The sequence below is a fragment of the Papaver somniferum genome, chromosome 5, assembly GCF_003573695.1.
Source record: "Papaver somniferum cultivar HN1 chromosome 5, ASM357369v1, whole genome shotgun sequence".
Lineage (NCBI taxonomy): Eukaryota > Viridiplantae > Streptophyta > Magnoliopsida > Ranunculales > Papaveraceae > Papaver > Papaver somniferum.
In genome coordinates this window covers 143,995,076-144,016,991 of record NC_039362.1, presented here as the reverse complement: position 1 = coordinate 144,016,991, position 21,916 = coordinate 143,995,076, and the positions used below count along the sequence as shown (strand labels likewise).

Here is a 21,916-nt window from a genome sequence, read left to right as displayed (position 1 = left end):
ATGGCTGAAATATCCGAACACCATGTTCCTGAAGAAAACAACCCAAAATCTGAAAGAACAGGAATTCAAGAGGATTTGCCATATTTGGCTCTCGACATTGGAGGTAAGTTCTATCATAAAATTCTGTTCTCCTTGTGTGTATCAAATTATACTTTTTTTAGGTGTAAATGAAATATATATCTTCTGATGTGCTTGTCAGGATCACTAATCAAGCTCGTGTATTTCTCGAGACATGAGCAATCACCGGCTGAAGATGAAGATAATACTAACATGATGAAGGCTTTGGAACATAGAAGTCACCCTGTTCATGGCGGATGGCTTCATTTTGTAAAGTTTGAGACAAGGGAAATCAATCAGTGTTTGGATTTTATCAAATTCAAGCAGCTTCATTGCCAAGTTGTTCAGCAACATTTATTCAAACTTATTAATTCCTTAAAACACAAAGAAATATCCTAAACCATGTATTAGTATTTATGAGGGAGTTTTCTGTGTTAACAGGAACTGATCCAGAAAGCAAACAAAAAGGAATTGCTGCAAAAGTTAAGGTACATATATTATGTCTTTATGTGATATTCGTACGGTAATATTTTGAGCAACAACAGATTTGGATTTCAAGTAAATAACCAAACAATCTTTGATTTTCTGCATTCTGTTGGGGTATCAAACTTTCAAAATAAACATGTTTTTCTTCGTAAGTAGGTCACTGGGGCTGGAGCACACAAGTTTGCGGATTTGTTTATGGAAAAGATTGGTGTTACGGTTGAAAAAGAAGATGAGATGGATTGTTTAGCAATTGGAGCAAATTTCTTGCTTAAGGTGAAACCCATACATTTCTCCTAGCATAGAATGAACTTAATTTGATTCAGCTTATTTGTGTTTTGTTTTCTGTTTTTACCAAAAACGAGCATTTTGGTTGACTCATCTTCTGTTCACCAAAGCACTTCTTTTTTCCCCGGTTTAGTACTAACACAATCTCATTGTATTAACTAAAAGAACTTCCAATTGTTTTATTTTGGATATACTTCTGACTACAAGACTGACTTGGTGAAACAGGTAATCCAAAACGAAGCGTTTACCTTCACAGAGGAAAAAAGGAAAGTGTTGCTGCTGACAAGAATGATTTGTTCCCTTATCTTTACGTGAATATTGGTTCTGGTGTTGTCATACTCAAGGTGTGTTTTACCAACTATTGCTGTAACATTACGATTTCTTTTATTCCAAATGACATTAATATGTATAATCTAATACATACCCTCCCTTATTACGACTGAGTTAGATTGAAGGAGATGGCAATTATGAAGCAGTTGATGGAACTCGTATTGGTGGCATTACTTGCTGGGGGCTCGGGAGGTTGTTGACGAAATGCAAGAGGTTGGCCCTTAACTAAATTATCTCTAATTACTGCAATGATGTTGTGCTTTCATCTGAAAAATTATGTCCTGGACTTGAATCTGCGCATTGTTTTTTCCTTCCAGCTTGAATGAGATCATAGAGTTGAGTAAATGCGGAAACATTAAGAGAATAGATTTGTTTGTCGAGGACACTTTTGGTGATCGCGAATATGTTGAGAAACATGCGCAGAAGGTAATTTAAAATATCTTACCGGGTGTCATGAAATATACATACAATTTAACAGATAATAAAAAAATGAATTGTCTAAGGTCTGATACTTATTTGGTTGGCAACAGTTGAATGCACCGCCTAACATGAATATCAGAAGTTTTGGAAAGACAATATCTGAAAATAAAACACTTGAAGATTGCGACGTGGAAGATTTATCTCTGTCTCTGTTGCAAATGTTCTCGCTCAACATTGCGCAGGTAAATTACAGTACATTGATCTATAGTTTTGCATGGTTGACTCAACTTCAGTACTGAAATATGTTACAAATTTGAATAATCATTGGCTGATATATTCTAATGATGTGATAGATTGCCTCCTTGAATGCCCGCCTATATGGAATCAAGAGGATCTTTTTTGGAGGATCATTTATAAAGGACAATACATGTGCCCTGGAGATCCTGTCATCTTCAGTTCATTACCAGTAAGTGTCCTACACCTACAGTTTAGTTTATTTTTTCGTAATACATATTGATCTTCAATGCACATGATTGTTTAGCTCAAAAGGTACAGCAAAAACAATGTTTTTACGGCACGAAGGATTTGTAGGAGCATTAGGTGCGCTCATGAGCTATGAGAATAAGCATGGCCTTGATGTTATGGATGATGAATCACAAGATGTGGAAACTACCTTAAAGAGCACATTTTCATGCCATGATCCACTTTGGAATTTTAGGGACTAATAACCAACCCTAGGAACCACAGAGTTCCCCAGTTCCATGGCAAGGTAAATGTCAACAGAAAGCTGCCAAGAATCTGCAAAATTTTTTTTTTTTTTTGATCGAGAAAGGAGAATTTTATTGAAAGGAGAAGAAAAAATTACAGCAAGCAGATATAACGGAAAAAACGAAAGAAAAACTAAAGAAAAAAGTAAACAATGAAAGTTTTATCTCAGTAGAACATGTTATCCCACGAGAAGATGCAGAAGTCTAGCCTAAATTTAAAATCTCTTTCAAAGGCACAACTCCAAGTCAAAAGGGATGTTTTGACCTCTACACTTACTTGGAAGTGAGAGAGAGATTTTTGCTCAAAAATTCTTCTATTCCGCTCATTCCAAATTGCCCACAAAACTGCAGCTGGAACCAAATCCCACATTTTCTTTGCCGGACCATTTATGCCATTGGCAGACCAACTTTGTGCCAAATGTAGAACTGACGAGGGTGGGTTCCAAGGGAGGTGGTTAGGAAAGATTAATGACCATACTTGTCTAGAGAACTTGCAACTCAGAAGCAAGTGTTGCGACGATTCGCATTCGGACAAGCAAAGTGGGCAACGACTTGCGAGATGGAGACTTCTTCGTTGCAGAGCATCTTGAGTGGAAATCTTATCAAGTGCAGCAGTCCAGAAGAACAAACAGACCTTTGGGGGAACATGAGGGTTCCATATGGTCTTGTGGGGGAAAAGGAGAGGTCTGTGCTGTTGATGGGTCGTGAGTGATATCTGTGAGGAACTTGTAGGTAGATTTGGCTGAGAATGTACCTGAGCTTGAGAGAGACCAAGTGCGGGAGTCAGGATGGTTTGTCAAAGTTGGGGGAGTATCACCAATGAGCACCAATAAGGACATAAGTTGGGCAACTTCAGGTTCTTTGAGAGCTCTTTTAAAGTGGAAGGACCAACAACGGTTGTCGCTTGAAATGTGCTCGCGGATTGTACCTTGTTTGAGGCCTGCTAATTTGAAGAGAGCAGGAAACATTTCCTTTAAATTGCCTTCTATGTTCCATTTGTCGAGCCAAAAAGCTATTGTTGCACCGTCGCCGATTGAAAGATGTGAGAGGGATACCACCAATTGATCCTGAGTTGCGATATGCTTCCATACAGAACAACCATAAGGAGTTGACGGAATTTGAGGAGCCCAGATGGACTGAGGTCCATCATATTTGTTCCAAATGATGTTGTGCCATAGAGTGTTACGTTCATTACCAAATCTCCAACCCCATTTTGAGAGAAGAACTTGATTCATTAATCTTAGATTCTTGATACCTAGCCCACCAAGTTTAATTGGTTTCATCATCACCTCCCATTTGACCAAATGCGTTTTTTTGGATCCACCGCTATCCCAAATGAAATTCCGCATAATTTTCTCTAGTGACTTGATGACTGATATGGGAGCTTGGAATACTGAGAAGTAATACACAACAAGATTAGACAAAACATACTTTACAAGGGCTACTCTCCCAGCTCTAGTGAGAAAGCCTTTCATCCAATAAGGTAATCTGAGTTCAAAATTCTCCACAACAGGATCCCAAAGTGATTTTGCTTTGGATTTTGCTCCAAGTGGCATACCTAGGTATGAAAAAGGGATCTTCTCTGTTAAGCAACCAAGTCTTGCAGCCCAGTCTTCAAGTTCTGGAACCATTCCCACTTGGATTAATTTTGTCTTAGATGGATTCACCCTCAGGCCAGACACTGCCTCGATGCACTTGAGAATACTCATGAGGTTATGCAGTTCTTCCCAATCAAGATTGATGAAAAAAACTGAGTCATCTGCATAGTGAAGGTGTGATATAGATGGGGTCCCCTGCTTCACTGTGAATCCAGAGCACAAACCAGACTCCACAGCCTTATCAATAATTTTAGACAGACCTTCCATGACAAGCACAAAGAGTAAAGGAGATAGCGGGTCTCCTTGTCGGAGACCCCTAAAGAAGTTACCAAAAGGAGATCCATTTAGAAGAATTGAGAAAGTTGGGGAGCCGTAGTAGAATCTAAGCCAACTCAACCATTTCGCTTTGAAGCCCATTTTCCGTAATACATCCTCTAAAAAGGACCAGCTCACTCTGTCGAAGGATTTCTCTAAATCCACTTTACATATCAGACCGGGAGACTTGTCTTTTAATCTTGAGTCCACAATTTCATTGGAAATTAGAATACCGTCAATGATTTGTCTTTCAGAGATGAAACCCGTTTGGCTTGGATCAACTAAACTTGTCATTAGAGGTTGGAGACGTGATGACAAAGCTTTGGAAATGATCTTGTATGCACTTGTGAGAAGGCTTATTGGTCTGTAGTCCTTGACAGTCTCCACATGATGCTTCTTTGGAATTAAGGTAATAAATGTTGAGTTGTGTCTTGTATCCATGAAACTCGTAGTTGAAAATTCTTGAACCATAGCCATGAAGTCACACTTGAGAATAGGCCCAACATTTCTGAAAAAATGCTATGGGGTATCCATCGGGACCTGGAGATTTATCATTTGCTAAGCTTTTGAGAGCAGTCAGTATTTCCTCCTCGGTGATCATTGCGTCTAATGCATCAGCTTGATCTTCAGAGATATGTGGTAGATTGATGTCTCCGATATTGGGTCTGTGGGGGAATTCTTCCGAGAATAAATTAGAATAAAATCCAGTGATGTGGTCGACAATGATATCTTTTTCCGTTACGATATTGCCATCGATGAACAATTGCTTGATCCTATTTGACCTTCTCCTATCAGATGCCACCTTGTGGAAGAAAGTAGTGTTGCGATCGCCATCTCTCAACCATTCATTTCGCGCCTTTTGTTTCATGGAAATATCTTTCTGAACCGACATATTTTCGAAGTCTACTTTAGCCTGAGCACGATTAATGAATTGAGTTGGTGATAGAGAACCCAAATTTGCTTCAATGCCGTCTAGAACATCAATGGTGTGTAGACATACTTGTATCTTGGGATCAAGAAGACCAAACACCTTTTTATTCCACTCTTTTATCTTGTGTTTGAGAGATTGAAGCTTGTTCCAGAATACTGTGCTTGGAGATCCAGTGAAGGTAAAAGACGACCACCATTCAGAGAGGCTTGTCATAAAAGAAGGATGCTCGAACCACATCAATTCAATCCTAAAAGGAGATGGACCCCATGATGGATCAGCCAAGTCCAACACTATCGGGATGTGATCGGATGTTGGTCTTGTCTTTTCCAATTGTGTAATGAATGGGAATTTAGTCTCAAAATCTGTTGAGAATAGCCACCTATCGATTCTGGTTAGGACCGGAGATGCTCGACCATTCGACCATGTGTATCTGGATCCAATAAGTGGGGGATCTATCAGAGCATGGGTGGAAATGAATTGAGAGAATTTTCTCATGCTCCGAGTTGTTCTACCGAGATTATTCTTGTCTTCAATTCTTCTAATGACGTTGAAATCACCACCAATCACCCAAGGAATTTCCCAAAGGCCTCTAATATAGTACAGTTCCCTCCAAAAAAGTTTTCTTTCAAAGAGGTTATTAGGACCATACACACCTGTGAGAAGCCAACGAAAGTCAGTGGAAATAAATCTACATTCAACTGATATAGAGTAAGCACCTTCTAATGATGATAGAACTTCAATTATATTGGGATTCCATATTATGATTATGCCACCAGAGGCACCAATGGACGGTTGAAAAGTCCATCCCATCGATCTTGAACCACATATGTCAACAATGTCTGAGTTTGTGCATGTTGGCATTTTTGTTTCTTGCAAAATTACGATGGTTGGCTTATGGAGTTGTAGCAACTGCTTGACTGCCGCTCTTTTGGAGGGGGAGCACAGGCCCCTTACATTCTAGGACATGAATGTACCACTCATTTGAAACTCTTTTGAGCCATTTTCCTTGCAGACATGGCGCCTTCCGGGGAAGACTGTGGAGGAACACTGATGTCCAATCTTCGAATTTCTCTTTGTAACTTTTTGGGTATCAAAGGCTGGATATTTGCTTGTGTATTAGGGGATACGGGGGAAGAAGAGGGATCAAGGGAATCAGAGATAAAAGGAGGAGATTGAGATGATTCAAGGGGATCTAAACTGGTTGAGGATTTTGTGTAAACACCTGCAGGGTTCAAACCGGGTATTGAGGCTTGGGATAAGGGGGGGGATTCTGTAGATGGAGAAACTGGATTATTGTGGACGGGGTTAGAGAGAATGTTCGAAATATCTGGTAAGATGTCTTCAATACTTTCCGATGGTAGATTGGGATTGAAAGATGCAATGGGTAGTTCATAGAGAACCTCGTTGTTGGGGTCAATTGAATCAAAATGAGATAAAGCAAAATTTGTATCCGAATGGGTATTTAGAGGTGGGAAGATAAAAGGTGAGTTAAATTTGTCTATGAGACCATCTCTTGCAATAAGAGCATGCAAAATTGACTTTGAGGTGTTAGGTGTGGCATCAAAACCAATACCGATGCTTGACCCGAGAGAGAGGAGGCGCATAACCTCCAGGTTTATCCAATTTGACGATAATTGTACACCATTACCTGGATAGGGAACAAGAGAAATGAGCCATAATGGAGCAGGACAAGGACCAAGAATGCCATCCGAGGATGATGAGCAAACAACACAATTTGGGGCCACTACCCCATAAGTGATGGACATAGCTGATGGTGAAGGGGTGATAGATAGAGTAGTTTGGGTAGATGGAATATTTGTTGCAACAGATTGTTCTTGCACAATATCATAAGTATTATTTCCTGAGATGGGTGTGATAAGGTCGGAGGTGTTAAGATGTTGATCGGGGACAAATGGGTGATTATTATTGGTAAGTTGATCAGGTTTCGCAGCCGAAGGAGAACTAATTATCGAAGAAGATGGAGGAGAAATCAAGTTAGAATTATCAGATGGGGTTGGGGGTTCAGAGAGATGGATAGAAATGGGTTGATGGAGTGGACCAGGCCCATTGAAATGTGTTGGGTAGTAAAATGGAGATGAAACTGCATTGATTATGTCCCATGGTGGGGATGTGAACCATGGTGGATTTGGGAGGTCCGAATCATCTAGATCCGAATCATAAACTGTAATTTTAAAAGATCCTTTCACTCTCGTGCTTGAGGAGAGATCAGAACACACATTTAATGCATTGAATTTTGATTGAGACTGAGCATGTGCGCTGGACACTTTCTGCAGAGAGACGTTACTAGTCGGATATGGTGACCAGTCCATTGCATGCTTAGCTCTCTTTTTTTTCCTTGATAATCGAGATTTTCTGTTTGTCTTAGGAACAAAGATACCTTTTTGCAGACTCATTAACGGTGTCTTAAATGCAACCATGTGCTCTGCAGACTTTTTTGATGAGGAAATTGACTTGCTAAGATGAGTCAAAGTTGGCGCTTGGTCCGTTTTTCTTCTTTTATTTACTTTTGGATTTTCTGTTTTGTCCTTCATCACTTGGATTGGATCGACTGTAATCGACGGCCACTTCCAGAACAAATCCCTGGGCACCACGTCTTCAATCTGAACTAAAATTCCGGCAAAGCCCACTGCCGTTTCAAGATTCAGCCATCTAGGAATTGCATTTATTCCTTTCAATTTTCTGATCTTAACTCTTGCGGCTGAGATTTCTGATAGAGTTAAGGTTGATTTCTCAATTTCCACTAAATCACCACATTTATTAGCAAGAGCAGTAATGATGGTGGAGGACCATAAATGCAATGGTAAACCATGAAAACCTATGTTGAAGAATGATTCTCGGTTATGATTATGGGGAGTTAAAGAGGATGGTTTCCATGGGGATAATGTGAGAAAGTTATTTTCAAGAGCAACAGATGATGATTGTGAGAAGAATGTTTTGATTTGTTGGTCCTCAAAAAGTATAATAGCTCTAAGGTTATCAATAGGCATTATGTCAAATGGAGCAGATGTCTGCACGATCTCCATAATCTCCAAACCAATACCTTTCCAATTAAAAATAGGACTTGCTGCAGTGCAAACCAATCCTTTTTTCCAAACTTCAATCGACTCTAGGTGATCTTCCAGTTTATCTTGAAGCTGCATAAAAGAACCTGGATGTATGGGTGAAGAGCTTGGGTTTTCAATAACTTGAATTTTACTTGAAATTGACACCATATCACATGGCAGTGAGGATGATATTGCTATTGGAGTGGGATGTGATGGGGGATAAGGAGGGGTTTGAGATGGTTTTGATTTGATATGATTTGGGGTACATGTGGTTGTGGGTTTTGGTTGTGGCGGTGGTGGTATGGGTGGGTTTAAAGATTTGGATTGGTGAATTGATGTAGGGTGTAGGAGAGAGTGTAGAGCTGACGCCATTACTGACCATCCAGAACAGTATTCACCTGCAGGAATGAAGAAAGAGCGAAGTGTACCTTTACCATCCAAACGTGAAAGCGTAAGACGTAGGAATGATCCTTTTTCGTTTAAGGCTTTTTGAATTGTTAACCATGCAGGATGATCTGAGAAGTGCCAGTGACCATCACCAGATTCACCATCTTTGATCGCTTCCACTAAAGCAGTTTCCATTTTGGTCGCAAGGTTCATCGTAATGGCCCCATAAGCTTCAGACTTTGGACCCTTCTCTGATAGTATAATCTGGGATGATACATTTCTTTTCAATCCACCGACTATCTTTAGTTTTAAAGTAAACGATTTTCGATCTATTTGAAAAGGAATAGGTGGGGGAGAGGGGATAGGTGAGGAGGAGATTGGTTGGTGGGAGGGGGGAGGCATGTTTGCAGAGATTAGAGGAGGGGATGGGTGGAGGAGGGAGGATTGGTGCCGGTAGAGGTGGTGGTGGTGGTGGTGGTGGGATGGGTTCTAACTAGTCTCTTTCTCATTCTCTCTCTCCAAATTTATCGCAGAGATTGTTTTATCTTTATTTTTTGCATGTGTAACTGTTCGTATTATAAGTTTGTCGTTAAAAAGAAAAAATTATTACTTCCAATTACACATACAGATGCATGACAGGCCAGCCAATGTAAAGATATGATATGGTAGGTGGTGTCTCTAAGGCTTTGTCTTCTAGACATTCAAGACCAAAACCGTGGCGAAAACACCAAATTCAAGAAAGCATTACTTGAACGCAATGTTGAGTCTACAAAATTTACGTTTTTGCGCCCAACTATTTGGCGTTTATATCATTAGTTATCAGATTTTATTTTTTTTAAGTTTTAAGATTTAACGGTTCCAATCTCCCCGCCAAACCATTTGGCATTTTCTATGGCACTAACTTGATTCAACCTTGAATCATCATAACACTCGGCTCGGCCCTTGATTCAAGCAGACGCGTCAATTTTGAATTTTGGGCGATGATAAGAGAAAGCCCAAGGAAAAAAGTATTACTTGAAAATATGGCACTACCAATTAGATACACCAATAAACCTACAGATTTTAGAAGTTGCAAATTGCAAACGTACCAGTGAAATAATGGCGCCACCTAAAACGAGTCCATTCAGTTTTGGCAAGAGAATGGTGAAAGAAATTCAGAAAATTAAACCCTAGGCCTCGTTCCTACTCAGCCAGGTAGCGTGCTTAGGTGCAATTTTCTCTCCCGCTTTATGTGTTTGGGGAAATGGTCTGTTCTGCCTAGTTCACTGATTGGGTCACAAAAGAAACAAGTCAAAAAAGAGTGAAGAAAAAATAAAGTACAGACAACGAGAGAAGACATTTTTTATTCTCTCAGAGAATCAAAAGGGAAGAAAATCTAGCAAGAGATCAGTGTAAAGGGTTTCTTAGAGAATCTCACTCCGGAAGGTATTAATGGTTTTTAGTGCATTTCTTTATATATTTTTTGCAGTACTGCTAGCACTAACGCTTTATTTCCGATCTTTTCATCTTCTTCATGGTCAGTACAGATTGAACTAGACATTTTCAATGCAAAAAAATACTACCAAAAATGGTATGTACTCGATTCAGTTGTCTATAAATTTTGTACATTGATCTTTCTTTTGATTTTCTTAGCTAGGCAGCAGTTTTGCCCCAAATGAAAGATAGCTAGGTTGGTTTTGCAAAGTGATCTTTTTACTTAATTCTCCATTGCTTATGCAGTACAAAAGGAGCATGCAGAGGACGTCCCTTCCTCTTCCAGATTTAAATGGAAGATTGAAAACATTTCTAAATTGAATGATGAAAGTCGTTTCTCGCCTATTTTCAAAATAGGTCCTCATAAATGGTATATTAGTATCTCCATGTTGCAATTTTTGTTATCATATTGAATACTAAAAATTTAGCTATCTTTGTGTTAGGCGATTGCTGGCTTTTCGAAGGGGATGTAATATGAATGGTTACTTGTCAATCTACGTGGTTGCTATTGAGTGTAAGGAATGGCAATTTGCGAAATTCAGTTTGTCACTTGTTGATCAAACAAATAACAAGAACACACTGAAAAAGGTAGAGGTAGCATTTGTGCATTATATATATTTACACACACATACAGTATACGTTTCAGTCGATAACTTACAGGTTCTAAATGCTAGTTCTTGTGTATTCATATACATGTAGATACGGAAGACATGTTCCGGTTCACCAAGGATGAGAACGTCTGGGGCTTTGATGAGTTCATAAAGTTAGAAGAGCTTAAAGATCCTAGCAATGGGTATATAGTGAATGATGCTTGTATTGTTGAAGTTCAATTCTGTTTAGACTCAATACAAGATTTTAAAGAGGTTGGTAGCTTGTTGTTCCTATACCAACTACTATACATTATCCAAATTAGCCTTGATAAATTATGACTATATGCGTTGTATTTGTTGGTTTTGTGATTTAGGAGGTGTTGCCTATGGAACTCATGGAATCTGTCGAGGAGAGGGACTTAGTTGCAATGTCAACACAAAAATGTGATTCACATAGGAAGCTAGATGGGAACATCGATAAACAACTAGTGGATAAAGTGTCAGTCGCAAAGGTTCAAGAGACCACGGCTAATACCGATACCTTACTAGCTTATACTTCAATATGTCTGGATAACAATTCAGCATTTATCTGTGCATTTTGCCAAACCTCTACAGTATCGAAGGTATGTTGTTGTTTTTCTGCTTGACCTTGAAACGAACAAATACATATAATATTGTTTTAATTACAATAGCATAGGATGATTAAAGTATCTTAAGCATAATGTTCTTCTCCGCCTTGTCCATTGTGACAAAAATGTTTCTTTGCATTCCTTAATTAAGTGGTTCTCAGCAATATGTTCTTTCTTTTACTAATTTATTCTCCATGCTTCTGTACGTTTGCATTCAGGGTTCTGGATCCATGTTGCATATTGCCAATGGAAAGGAAGTAATAGATAATGAGGTATCTGCTGGACCAAATGTCGAACATGTTCACCGAAAATGCACAGAGTGGTAAGTTTTTGTATTCTTGTTAAATTTTTCTTGATTTTAATCTTATCTCAACCTCAGTGTATCATATAATCATATTTGGGGATGTAGGGCCCCTCAAGTGTATTATGTTGGGAAAACTGTTAAGAACTTGGAGCTCGAGCTAGCGAGAGTTTCAAAGCTCAAATGTTGTTGTTGTGGGTTAAAGGGTGCAGCTCTTGGCTGTTTTGTACGTTCCTGTAAGAATACATATCACGTTCCTTGTGCATTTGACACTCCAGGTTGCCGGTGGGATGGTGTAAGTTACATTATTAGGATGCATCTCTTTATGTTGATTATTGCGCCAATTTTTTCCTCTTGTTAAGTAATTAAACGCCTCATCTATTCCTTTTTTTTCCTAACTAGGCATGAAGCTGACTTATTTTTCGTGACATTGTATGGTAACAGGAAGGTCTTCTAATGTTATGTCCCAGCCATTCTGATAGGAGGTTTTCACACGAGAAAACCAAGAAGGAAAACAAGCTAGGGAAGGACAATTCTTAGCCGTTCAAAGGTAGAGTTTCCTTCTGACTTCCACTGATATCTATACCATGGGGTAAATGATTAAACTAGTTAAAGTCTCTGAATATTAGAATTACTATATGACTTACAACGTAGGAAGGCTTAAATTTTTTGTAATTTTCTCTTTAATTTCGGGTTCATATATTTTTTACTTAACACGTGTATTCTCGGAACAGAGGGGAGCAAACATTATGGATCGGTCTCGGTTCAAACTCAAGAAATGCCGTGGATGAACAAGGTAACGAGGAGTATGACTTGCAAGGGGATGTTGAAGTGGAGGAGGATCATGAAAACTACATGGAAGAAGATGAAGTCCCAGTCCAAGTCCGAGATCCAAAGAAAACCACAAAACCTTCTCCCAAAGGAAAGCACATTCCACAAGAAGACAAATTGATACCGATACCCAAGGATGGTGTTATTCCTGGGTTGCCCAAGGATGGAGGGAATGTGTTATTTGCCTACCAATACTCGTACGCTGCTAAAATTTATCGTCAGTTGGTAATTAATAATGTAAACCAATGCTATGATTTATGCTACTATTTTTTTTCATTATTCTTCCGACTTGTTATTAAGGTGAATGTATTTTGATCTGTTTTGTAGCTTCCAAAGCCGAATCCAAGACTTTTGAAACGCCAGTCATTGAAGGATTGGCCATTGAGTCTGGAATGTGATGCTGTGATCCGAATTGTGCAGGCATCTGGGTTATTACCTGCAGTTCAGAACGCCCAGGAGTCCTATGATTCAGTGACTATATCAGGATTTAGTGAAAGATACTATCCTGAGACGGATACCTTTCATCTCCCATTTGGTGAGATGGCAATCACTCCTGATGACGCCGAACAAATTTTGGGCCTCCGAGTAGAAGGTAGATCGGTCAAGGAGAACTTTGTGAAGGACTTGGAATGGAATGCGCTTTACGCTTTGGCGCAAGAGACGCTAGGTTGGGAGTCCCACCAATTGGATTTTGAGTTCCAAAATGCTGTAGGAACACCCAGAGATTCAATGGACGAAATGCTCCCCCGTAATGACCAAGGGATTAGAATTGGACAACCGCGTAAGGTGGTGATGAAAAAATTCAAATTACTAAGCTTGAAGAATTACTTTTGGAAGACGAGGGAACTCGAGCAGGTAGACGAGAAACGAGTTCGTGGCACCGCAACGGCGTACTTGTTATACATTCTGGGAACTGTTATCTTCCCTGACCGTTCAGGAAAAACTGTCAACGCCAATTTCCTGCAGTTATTGAAGGATCTACATAGGGTTGGGGAGTATTCACGGGGCACTGCTTGCCTGTCATATTTACTTCATAACCTTAGACAAGCCTCTAGGCTTGGATATTCCCAAATTGGAGGGAATGTGGGTCTGCTCCAGGTAACTTATGTTGTCATTATCATAAGTCAAATATTTGTTAATGCTGGATTTGTTCTTCTCTAATTCATTATTCGGTCTTGACATAGGTGTGGGTTTACGAGCACTTTCCAACTTTGAAGTTGGGCACCACCATTAAAAAAGATTGGGAGGTAGGAAGTCCTAGAGGAGGTCGATATGCCTTCACCAAATCTCAGTCGAAGACTAAAGGGATTGAATTAATTTCCCTGAGAGGCTTTGGACAAAATGACGGCTCAACAGGTAACATTTGACCCCTACTTGGAACATAGGCAACAAGGATTGTACCCAAGGTCACCAACCGCCTTTTACAACGGACCTTTGTTTTATCACCACGGATGCCTAATGTACAATCCTCGTAGAGTCCTGCGTCAACTAGGTTTTATCCAAACCGTACCTGGGGAGGAAAAATTCAAAATATTGAAGGACCAAACACAATCATCAGAGAGTAAATTTGAGCCTAAGTACAAACCAGCACCAGACACCCATCATTGGAACGAACGCCTAAGGTATTGCGTAGATATCAGTGAGTTAAGGCCTTTCGACGTAGCCGATCAATGTGACAAAATGTACATGAAGTGGTTCGAAACTATTTCACATACTCAAGTGGTAAATCCAAAATGTTCAGCGGTGGTCACGAGGAATCCTATCATCGAAGACGTATCAAAGTCCAAGGCTCTGGAATTAGTGGTACGTACTGTTCTTCTCTTTATTTTTTGTGTGGATTTTATTAGATTTGATAGTATTAAACATTTGTTATTTCTAAATGAATATAGATGTCACGGGCTAAGCATCTTGTAAAAAAATTGAGTTGCTCAATTGATTCTGGAGTTCCAATGACGGTTGCTGATCAAATCGTACTCCGTCAACAAATTGAGAACTTGCCATGTGAAAATGCCGAACATCTCTATGGCCGTAAGAGGACTCGAGATTCTTCACAAGATGCAACTACAAGCACAGCCAGTAAGGACGCGAAAGTGAAGGATGCAAGAGGTCGTCGAGGTGCTTCTACAATCGAAACCGGTGAAGAAAGTAAAGTCGATGGCAAGAGACATTGTGGTCGAGGTCGTCGAGGTGTTGGTGTTAGCTAGCCTTTGTTCTGTTGACTAGTTCTCGAGTCCTGGAGTTTTTTTGTTAAGGCCAGTCCAGCCTCTGTCATTTGTCCTTATTTTTCAAGGTCTAGCTCAGTGTAATTAAAGAATCCTTGTTAATTATATGCTCAAAAATTAGCTATCTGAAGAGTACACCAGTTCTCATACGCAGCATCAACAGCTCCGGCACAAGTTGGAGTGTGGTCGTCGCAAGAGAAACAAGTCAAAAAAGAGTGGAGAAGAAAAAGAAAATGGTACAGACAACGAGAGATTATTAGTTACTCTCTGAGAGAATCAAAAAGGGAACTAAGAAAATCTAGCAGGAGAAGAGAGTGAAGAGAATTTCTCAGTCGGAAGGTATTAATGGTTTTTAGTGCATTTCATTGATTTTCTTTTGCTATCTTCATTGCAGTAGTTGCTAGCTAGATACTAACGCCTTATTTCCAATGTTTCCTCCTCCTCCTCCTCCTCCTCCTCCTCCTCAGTACAGATTGAACTAGACATTTTCAATGCAAAATACTTCCAGAAATGGTATGCAATGTATGTACACGATTCAACAGTTGTTGAAAAATTTCTTTACATTTATATTTCTTTTGCTTTTCTTTAGGCAACAGTTTTGCCCCAAATGAATGGTAGCTAGTGTTGGTTTTGCAAAGTGATCTTTTTACCTAATTCTTCATTGCTTCTTGCAGTACAAATGGAGCATGCAGACACGTCTCTTCCTCTTCCAGATTTAAATGGAAGATTGAAAACATTTCAAAATTGGATGATGAAAATCGTTTCTCACCTATTTTCAAAATAGGTCCTCGTAAATGGTATATGTGACCAACCCTTTCTCTGCAATACTATTAGTATCTCTATGTTGCAATTTCTATTGAATAATCAAAATTTGCCATCTTTGTGTTAGGCGATTGCTGGCTTTTCGCAGGGGATGTAATACGAACGGTTACTTGTCAATCTACGTGGTTGCTATTGAATGTAAGGAATGGCAATTTGCGAAATTCTGCTTGTCCGTTGTTGATCAAACAAATAACAGAAACACATTGAGAAAAGAAAAGGTAGAGATAGCATTTTTGCATTATATATATATATTTATTTACACACATACAGTATACGTTTCAGTCGATAACTTACAGGTTCTAAATGCTAGTTCTTGTGTATTCATATACATGTAGATACGGAAGACATGTTCCGGTTCACCAAGGATGAGAGCGACTGGGGCTTTGATGAGTTCATAAAGTTAGAAGAGCTTAAAGATCCTAGCAATGGGTATATAGTGAATGATGCTTGTATTGTTGAAGTTCAATTCTGTTTAGACTCAATACAAGATTTTAAAGAGGTTGGTAGCTTGTTGTTCCTATACCAGCAATATATATTACCCAAATCAGCCTTGATAAATTATGAATAAATGTATGTAATGTTGTATTTGTTGATTTAGGAGTTGGTGCCTATAGAACTCATGGAATCCGTCGAGGAGAGGAATTTAGTTACAATGCCGGTACAACAATGTCATACACATAGAAAGCTAGATGAGAAAACCAATAAACAACTAGCGTGTGAGGAGTCAGTCGCAGAGATTCAAGAGCGATCATTTGGTATAGCCACCACAGCTAGTATTGGTACCTCACTAGAGAATACTTTATGGCTGGATAACACTTCAGCTTTTACCCATGCATTTTGCCAAACCTCCACAGTACCAAAGGTACGTGCTGTTTTATTTTGTTTTGCCTGACCTTGAAATGAATTCATACATATAACATTGTTTAAATCAGAGTATAATTGGAAGCTTGAATCATCTTTTGTGGTTCATCTCTGCCCTGCCAATTGTGAATTTTTTTTTTCATTCTTTAATTGGTTCTGGGCAATACATTCGCTGTTACTAATTAACCTTCCATGTTTCTGTACGGGCGCATTTAGGATTCTGGATCCATGTTGCCAATGGAGAAGAAGTAGTAGAGACTGAGGTATCTGGACCAAATGTCGTGCATGTTGACCGAAAAGGCATATATTGGTAAGTTTTTATGTTATTGTATAATTTTTATTTCCTGAATTTCCATCCCGGCTGTATATTTTATTTCTCGTGTTAGGTGAATTTATCTCTGTGTGACATTTGTTATAGTTTTTTTAGCCGAATTCTATTTTCACCCTACCGAATTTTTTTCTATAGAGCCAAACGTATGTGATTTTTAGCCAAATTTTGGAGTATTAATTTTCTACTTGTTTTTTTCTTAGTGACAAAGGTGAAGGGACAATGGAAGTAACTCCATCTAATTCTGAAACTCCTAATCCTCGACAAGGCAGCATAAAAAAAAACTGAGGGCAAATAACAGGAGAACTAAGACAAGGGGCCTTTTACCTGGAGTTGTAATTCGTGACCAGTCAGTAGAAAAACAAAGAGAAGAAAAAGTACCACAACAACAACCATCACAAGTGAAAGAGAAGCAGCAGCGTGCTAAACCTCGGAGTAGATGGGCTCACATTCCAATTGACGATAAGTTAATCAAGCGTAAGAAGGGGGAGAAACTTCCGGGTCTTCCGCTCGATGGAGGAAAGGTGTTGTTTGGCTACAAGCATTCATGGGCTGCCAAAATCTATGAGACTGAGGCAATTTCTAGTCTAAACCTTAGCTAGTTTAGTTGTCGTTTTTTTCAAGTGTGTCTAATCAATTCATGTGATGTGTTTCTTAGGATCATAGAGATGCGATCCGAAATTTGAGACACCAGATGGCTAAGCCGTGGGATTTGTCGCTCGAGGTTGATGAGGTAGTGGATTTAGTACATGCTTCTGGTCTTTGGCCTGCGATTCGTTATGCACAGACTGAATATGATTCAGTGACAGCCTCCGCTTTTACCGAAAGATTTTATCCTGAGATGTATACATTTCATTTCGCCTTCGGTGAGATGACAATCACTCCTAAAGATGCAAAGAAGATTTTACACCTTAGTGTGACCGGGAAAAGCGTGACTGAGAATTTTGTTGACCCGATGCCTTGGGAGGATCTTTACCAATTGGTCGAATCAACTCTTGGTTGGGATAAAGAGACGACTGAATTAGAGTTCTGTCGTGCTGCTAAAGATGTGGATGATTTGAGTCATGGCATGGGTCAAGAACCAAAGAAGTTGAAATCAATCAAGTTGACGAATTTGAAAAAGGAGTTTGAGAACACAAAGCAGAAAGTTAAAGAAGGGAAGTTGGTGATGGACGAGAACAAAGTAAAGTATACTGCAAGAGCATACCTATTGTACACTCTCGGCCGCCTTATCTTTCCCGACCTAACTGGAAATAAGGTGAATGCACATTATCTCCAACTATTAACGGATCTTAACACTGTTCACCAGTACTCTTGGGGAACTGCTGCAGTTTCATACTTACTCGAGCAGCTTGCAAAAGCCTCTAGGCTCCAAAGTACTCAAATCGGAGGAAATTTCAGTCTGCTTCAGGTGATTCTTGCCAAAAAAAAGTTAAACTTTCAGTTTATTTTTGTTCTTTTTTATTGTTTTAGTGCTAGGTTCGTTACTATATTAAAATTCAGGGCCAGCCGAATTTGGTGTATTAAAAATTTCAGACAACAACTTATGTGGTTCAACTAGTCCTAAGTTTTACTTTACTAGCCAAACATTCTTTTGTTACTCCATAATATGGAAATCTGTCAGGTTCGGCTAGTATTGGTAATTTTCATGTTAACCAAACCTTATAGGTTTCCTTATTATGGAAGAATGTTGGGCTGGTAAAGTGAAATTTAGGACCAACAAACTTTTTTCTACACACCATATATGATAGGGATCTTTCAGGTTCGGCTAGTGTTGGAAATTTTCATGTAAGCCGAACCTGACAGAGGTTCATAGTATGGAGCAATAAGAGGATGTTCGGTTTGTAAGTGAAATTTAGGACAACTTTTTTCTTTAGACCATATGATGGTAATCTGTCAGGTTCGGGTGGTGGTGGTAGTTTTTGTGTTAGGCAAACCTGATAGATTTTGTACCATTTTTTTTAAATTAATTTTTAGATTCGGCTTAGGTGGATAATTTTTTGATAGCCAAACTTGGCCTTTGTGCCTAATTTTGCATTGTGAACTTACTTTTAACGGTACTAATTTGTGTATTTTCTTATGTTAATGTAGGTGTGGGTATATGACCATTTCCCGCAATTGAACTTAGCCAAAATAGACACAAATTGGGTTAATACAAAACCTACTTCGGCCAAATACTCATTCGAGCATAACAAGAAGAAAGGTAAGTCCGAGAGTTTGATAAAGTTGAGAGAGAAGTTAGACTCTTTAAATGCCAAAGACGTCGTATTTGAGCCTTATTTTGATGATGAATGCCAAGACGATCAACATGCACCTGTGTCATTTTACTATGGACCATTGTTTCATCCTGGTGGGTTTTCATTGTATGATCCTCGTAGAGTACTCCGCCAAATAAGTTATATTCAAACGGTCCCGAAAGAGAAAGATGAAAAGTTCAAGTCGTTGGTAGCAGGAACTAAGAACACCTATGGTTTCTTTAAGCCCCAATATGATCCCGAACCTAGTCTTGATCATTGGAATAACTCGAAAGAGAACCAAATTGCTACGACACACGTAACCCCTTTGGGTGATTATCGTTGTCAACATAGTGATAATTATATGGATTGGTATAATCAAATTTCTCATCCTCTAGTCATCAATAAAGAAGCTCTAAGTCATGCTGAAGCAAAAAGACTTGCAGAAAAGGCAACGGAAACTGAGAAGACGAAGAAGTCTGCCCCTGGTATCCAAGACGCGTCAAAGGCGTACGATATTACGGTAAGTGTCATTCAAAGTTTATTTATTGTTTTAAACTTGTTATGGAAAACACTGTTATTACCCATTATTTGGTTTTAAATGAAAACAGGTGAAGGAAGGCAGACAGTTGTCGAAGAAAATGATGAGGAGAATTAAGTGCAACAAACCGTTGACGGTGGTCGAGCAAAAAATCCTTTATGATCGTTGGAAAGCAATCATAACCAAAGGTAAAATCTATCTAGAGAAGACATTAATGGAAAGGGTGACCAAGAGGACCCGCCAAGAAGGTGAAGGTACAAGTCGAGGTGCTACTACCGGGGAGGAAGCTGAGACCGACGAAGAACAACAAAGTGAAGTTGGTAGTCGTCGAGGTGAAAAGAGATGTCGTGGAAAATGAATATACGTCAAGTTTCTGACGCAGTTTGATGTTCACATATTCTAAATTTGATTTAGGATGGTATCATAGAACACATTGATAGTTTAAATTGTGGATTTCGTTTTGGTTTCGAACAAATTATCTTGCAACTGTATGAATAGTTTTATTCGAAACCTTAAACTTATGCTCGTTATACCTAATCCAATGTATGCATTCGTTGCAAAATCTCGTATGTTGCAACTTGGCAATGCTCTCTAGAAAACTAGAATCTAATAGCAAACTTCTCAGTCAACTCTGGTCAAGTCTTTGCAACCTATTTCTTCTTAAAATAAGTCACCGTGTCCGAAGCCTAGGACTAGTCGCCTATCATCTTTGTCATTTTTTATGTTACAGACCTCGTACCCGCGATAATAGTGAGTTGCCAAACTCGATAGGTAAACTAGCAAATTGTCGGTTTTCCTTGAAACAGAGTCTTTACCAAGCGATAGAATTTTTCCGTTACGAACAAGTCATTATTACTAATTGAACCACCAACAATTTGACAGTGTTTAAGACAATACTCAATCCATTAACAACATTTATGCTTATTAAATCATCATGAGTCAATAACAACTAAAATGGGGTTAAATCACCCCTCAACAACTAACACCGATTTCAAGCATCCGCTTAGACGAAGCCAAGCAAAAATTAACACTAAGATTGTTAAATCACTTATATAATATTAAATGGTTGTCGAATGATAGAGTCTTGACTACTGGAGGGCAAGATTTAATTGCTCAATAAAAACTCTACTGCTTAAGATTTTTTCATAGTGGCGCACACCGTTTATCAGTTTACCCGGCTAAAAGAATTTAATTGCCTTCCAGGTTTTATAGGAACCGCTTTTAGAGCGTCCAAAGTTATGGAGCTGACCAAATACTAGATCAAATACTAAAACAGATTGGCATTTTTCGAGGTTAAGCGCAACGGGAGAAGACTAGACTATACTTGGGCAGACATATAGTCCGCAGCTCAGAGTTAACGTACATTTAGTGCCCGTCCTTAATGATAAATAAATAACCTCGCTAAATGAATATTTTGTCAGTCTCAAGAGCAGTTAGAGGTTAGACACTGCTAATACTTTTTTTGTTTTCTTAAAAAATAGTTTTTGTCGTTTGCAAATTTCCGAAAGAAAGTTAAGAGAACATAATATTCCAAAAGTTTTTTTTTTTTTGCTGGAACACAGGCAAAATATTTTAAAAGTTATTCACGCACTTAAAAAAAAATTAAGGACGTTGTGCATTTTGATTTAGGTGGAAGGAAAAAACAATGAACTTTAGATGAATTTTTTAAAGTACGAAAATTGTGGGTTGGATGAAGTATTTTGGTTTATTTATATATATTTTTCGCATTAACTTTACTGATTATTCGTTTATATTTTCATAGGGCCTTTAAGGATTCCATTTTTTTTCATTAGTGCATTTAGCGAGGTTATTCGTTTAGCCCTTTTTTGCCCAAGTTAGGACCAAAGAAAATTATTCATTTCGCGAGGTTATACATTTATCGAAAATTCATATATTGAGGTTAGGCTGTAAATTATGTATCAATTGTCACTGATTTTTTTCCTGGTTAATTTGAAGCTTATCACTAAAAGACAAAATAAGATCATTTTGAAGTAAACTCAAAAACGCCTTTGTCAACTATTTTCGTTAATGGCTAATTTACACCCGATTAATTAATGTCAGTATACATGAAGTCAACTAATTGCCATACACGCAAAATTAACTCGTGATTGGGGTATTCCCACATTAATTGGGGTATACTAATTTTGGTCCCAACCATAATAATGGGCTAAAGGATGTCTAATGTGTGTAAAGTTACTCAATTACCCTTCCCCTAAAATCTTATTTTTTTTTCTTCTCCTTCATCATCCATCCAATGATCAATTCCTTGCTCCTTATCTATATTTCATCGTTTTCAAATGAAAAAAATTCATCAATTAAACATTTTTTATCGCCGGTTAATTCTTTCAAACTCTATCTAATACTTTGTTTTGTTGTTTGAATAACATGTTAGGTGAGAAAATTTGAAATTGTAGTTATACGGTCGTCATGGTATTTATTGGTC

General features: G+C 38.7%; 3 protein-coding genes across 8 annotated transcripts; all 3 read left to right on the top strand.

Moving 5' to 3' along the window:
• On the top strand, window positions 1-2,362 carry LOC113279783 (pantothenate kinase 2-like). Its single transcript, XM_026528449.1, has 9 exons — window positions 1-103; window positions 499-545; window positions 700-784; window positions 1,054-1,172; window positions 1,277-1,371; window positions 1,476-1,584; window positions 1,689-1,820; window positions 1,932-2,044; window positions 2,120-2,362. Exons 1-9 carry the CDS (start codon window positions 1-3, stop codon window positions 2,301-2,303), a joined length of 987 nt encoding a protein of 328 aa, XP_026384234.1. The 3' UTR covers window positions 2,304-2,362.
• A 7,677-nt stretch (window positions 2,363-10,039) lies between these two features.
• LOC113283042 (MATH domain and coiled-coil domain-containing protein At3g58370-like) lies at window positions 10,040-11,123 on the top strand. The gene is made up of 6 exons (XM_026532191.1): window positions 10,040-10,066; window positions 10,168-10,211; window positions 10,361-10,484; window positions 10,558-10,702; window positions 10,814-10,977; window positions 11,079-11,123. Exons 2-5 carry the CDS (start codon window positions 10,187-10,189, stop codon window positions 10,874-10,876), a joined length of 357 nt encoding a protein of 118 aa, XP_026387976.1. The 5' UTR covers window positions 10,040-10,066; window positions 10,168-10,186; the 3' UTR covers window positions 10,877-10,977; window positions 11,079-11,123.
• A 73-nt stretch (window positions 11,124-11,196) lies between these two features.
• Window positions 11,197-20,072, top strand: LOC113283041 (protein MAINTENANCE OF MERISTEMS-like). 6 transcript variants are annotated; one of them, XR_003327295.1, is made up of 15 exons: window positions 11,197-11,327; window positions 11,552-11,655; window positions 11,743-11,929; window positions 12,079-12,184; window positions 12,369-12,690; window positions 12,793-13,563; window positions 13,650-14,268; window positions 14,355-15,026; window positions 15,155-15,209; window positions 15,362-15,484; window positions 15,577-15,727; window positions 15,845-16,008; window positions 16,108-16,371; window positions 16,587-16,680; window positions 16,902-17,391. XR_003327295.1 is itself a non-coding variant. In XM_026532189.1 (13 exons), the coding sequence occupies exons 11-13, from the start codon at window positions 17,393-17,395 to the stop codon at window positions 19,829-19,831; spliced, it is 1,671 nt and encodes a 556-aa protein (XP_026387974.1). In that variant the 5' UTR covers window positions 13,183-13,563; window positions 13,650-14,268; window positions 14,355-15,026; window positions 15,155-15,209; window positions 15,362-15,484; window positions 15,577-15,727; window positions 15,845-16,008; window positions 16,108-16,371; window positions 16,587-16,680; window positions 16,902-17,273; window positions 17,357-17,392; the 3' UTR covers window positions 19,832-20,072. The 6 variants fall into 6 exon arrangements, 4 of the variants coding, with proteins under 4 accessions (XP_026387974.1, XP_026387973.1, XP_026387972.1 ...); XR_003327294.1 differs by having other exon boundaries at window positions 12,369-12,702; XM_026532189.1 differs by lacking the exons at window positions 11,197-11,327; window positions 11,552-11,655; window positions 11,743-11,929; window positions 12,079-12,184; window positions 12,369-12,690 and adding exons at window positions 18,790-19,455; window positions 19,544-20,072 and having other exon boundaries at window positions 13,183-13,563; window positions 16,902-17,273; window positions 17,357-18,109.
• The last annotated feature ends 1,844 nt before the right edge of the window (window positions 20,073-21,916 follow it).

Excerpts from the sequence above, each read along its gene's own strand:
- LOC113279783 (XM_026528449.1), top strand. The coding sequence starts at position 1 with ATGGCTGAAATATCCGAACACCATGTTCCTGAAGAAAACAACCCAAAA. Across the intron at positions 1,372-1,475 it reads TTGTTGACGAAATGCAAGAG|CTTGAATGAGATCATAGAGT; the intron begins GTTGGCCCTTAA and ends TTTTCCTTCCAG. Across the intron at positions 1,585-1,688 it reads TTGAGAAACATGCGCAGAAG|TTGAATGCACCGCCTAACAT; the intron begins GTAATTTAAAAT and ends GGTTGGCAACAG.
- LOC113283042 (XM_026532191.1), top strand. The coding sequence starts at position 10,187 with ATGCAAAAAAATACTACCAAAAATG. Across the intron at positions 10,212-10,360 it reads AAAAAATACTACCAAAAATG|TACAAAAGGAGCATGCAGAG; the intron begins GTATGTACTCGA and ends TTGCTTATGCAG. Across the intron at positions 10,703-10,813 it reads ACAAGAACACACTGAAAAAG|ATACGGAAGACATGTTCCGG; the intron begins GTAGAGGTAGCA and ends ATATACATGTAG.
- LOC113283041 (XM_026532188.1), top strand. The coding sequence starts at position 17,393 with ATGGCTAAGCCGTGGGATTTGTCGCTCGAGGTTGATGAGGTAGTGGAT. Across the intron at positions 18,110-18,789 it reads GAAATTTCAGTCTGCTTCAG|GTGTGGGTATATGACCATTT; the intron begins GTGATTCTTGCC and ends ATGTTAATGTAG. Across the intron at positions 19,456-19,543 it reads CAAAGGCGTACGATATTACG|GTGAAGGAAGGCAGACAGTT; the intron begins GTAAGTGTCATT and ends AAATGAAAACAG.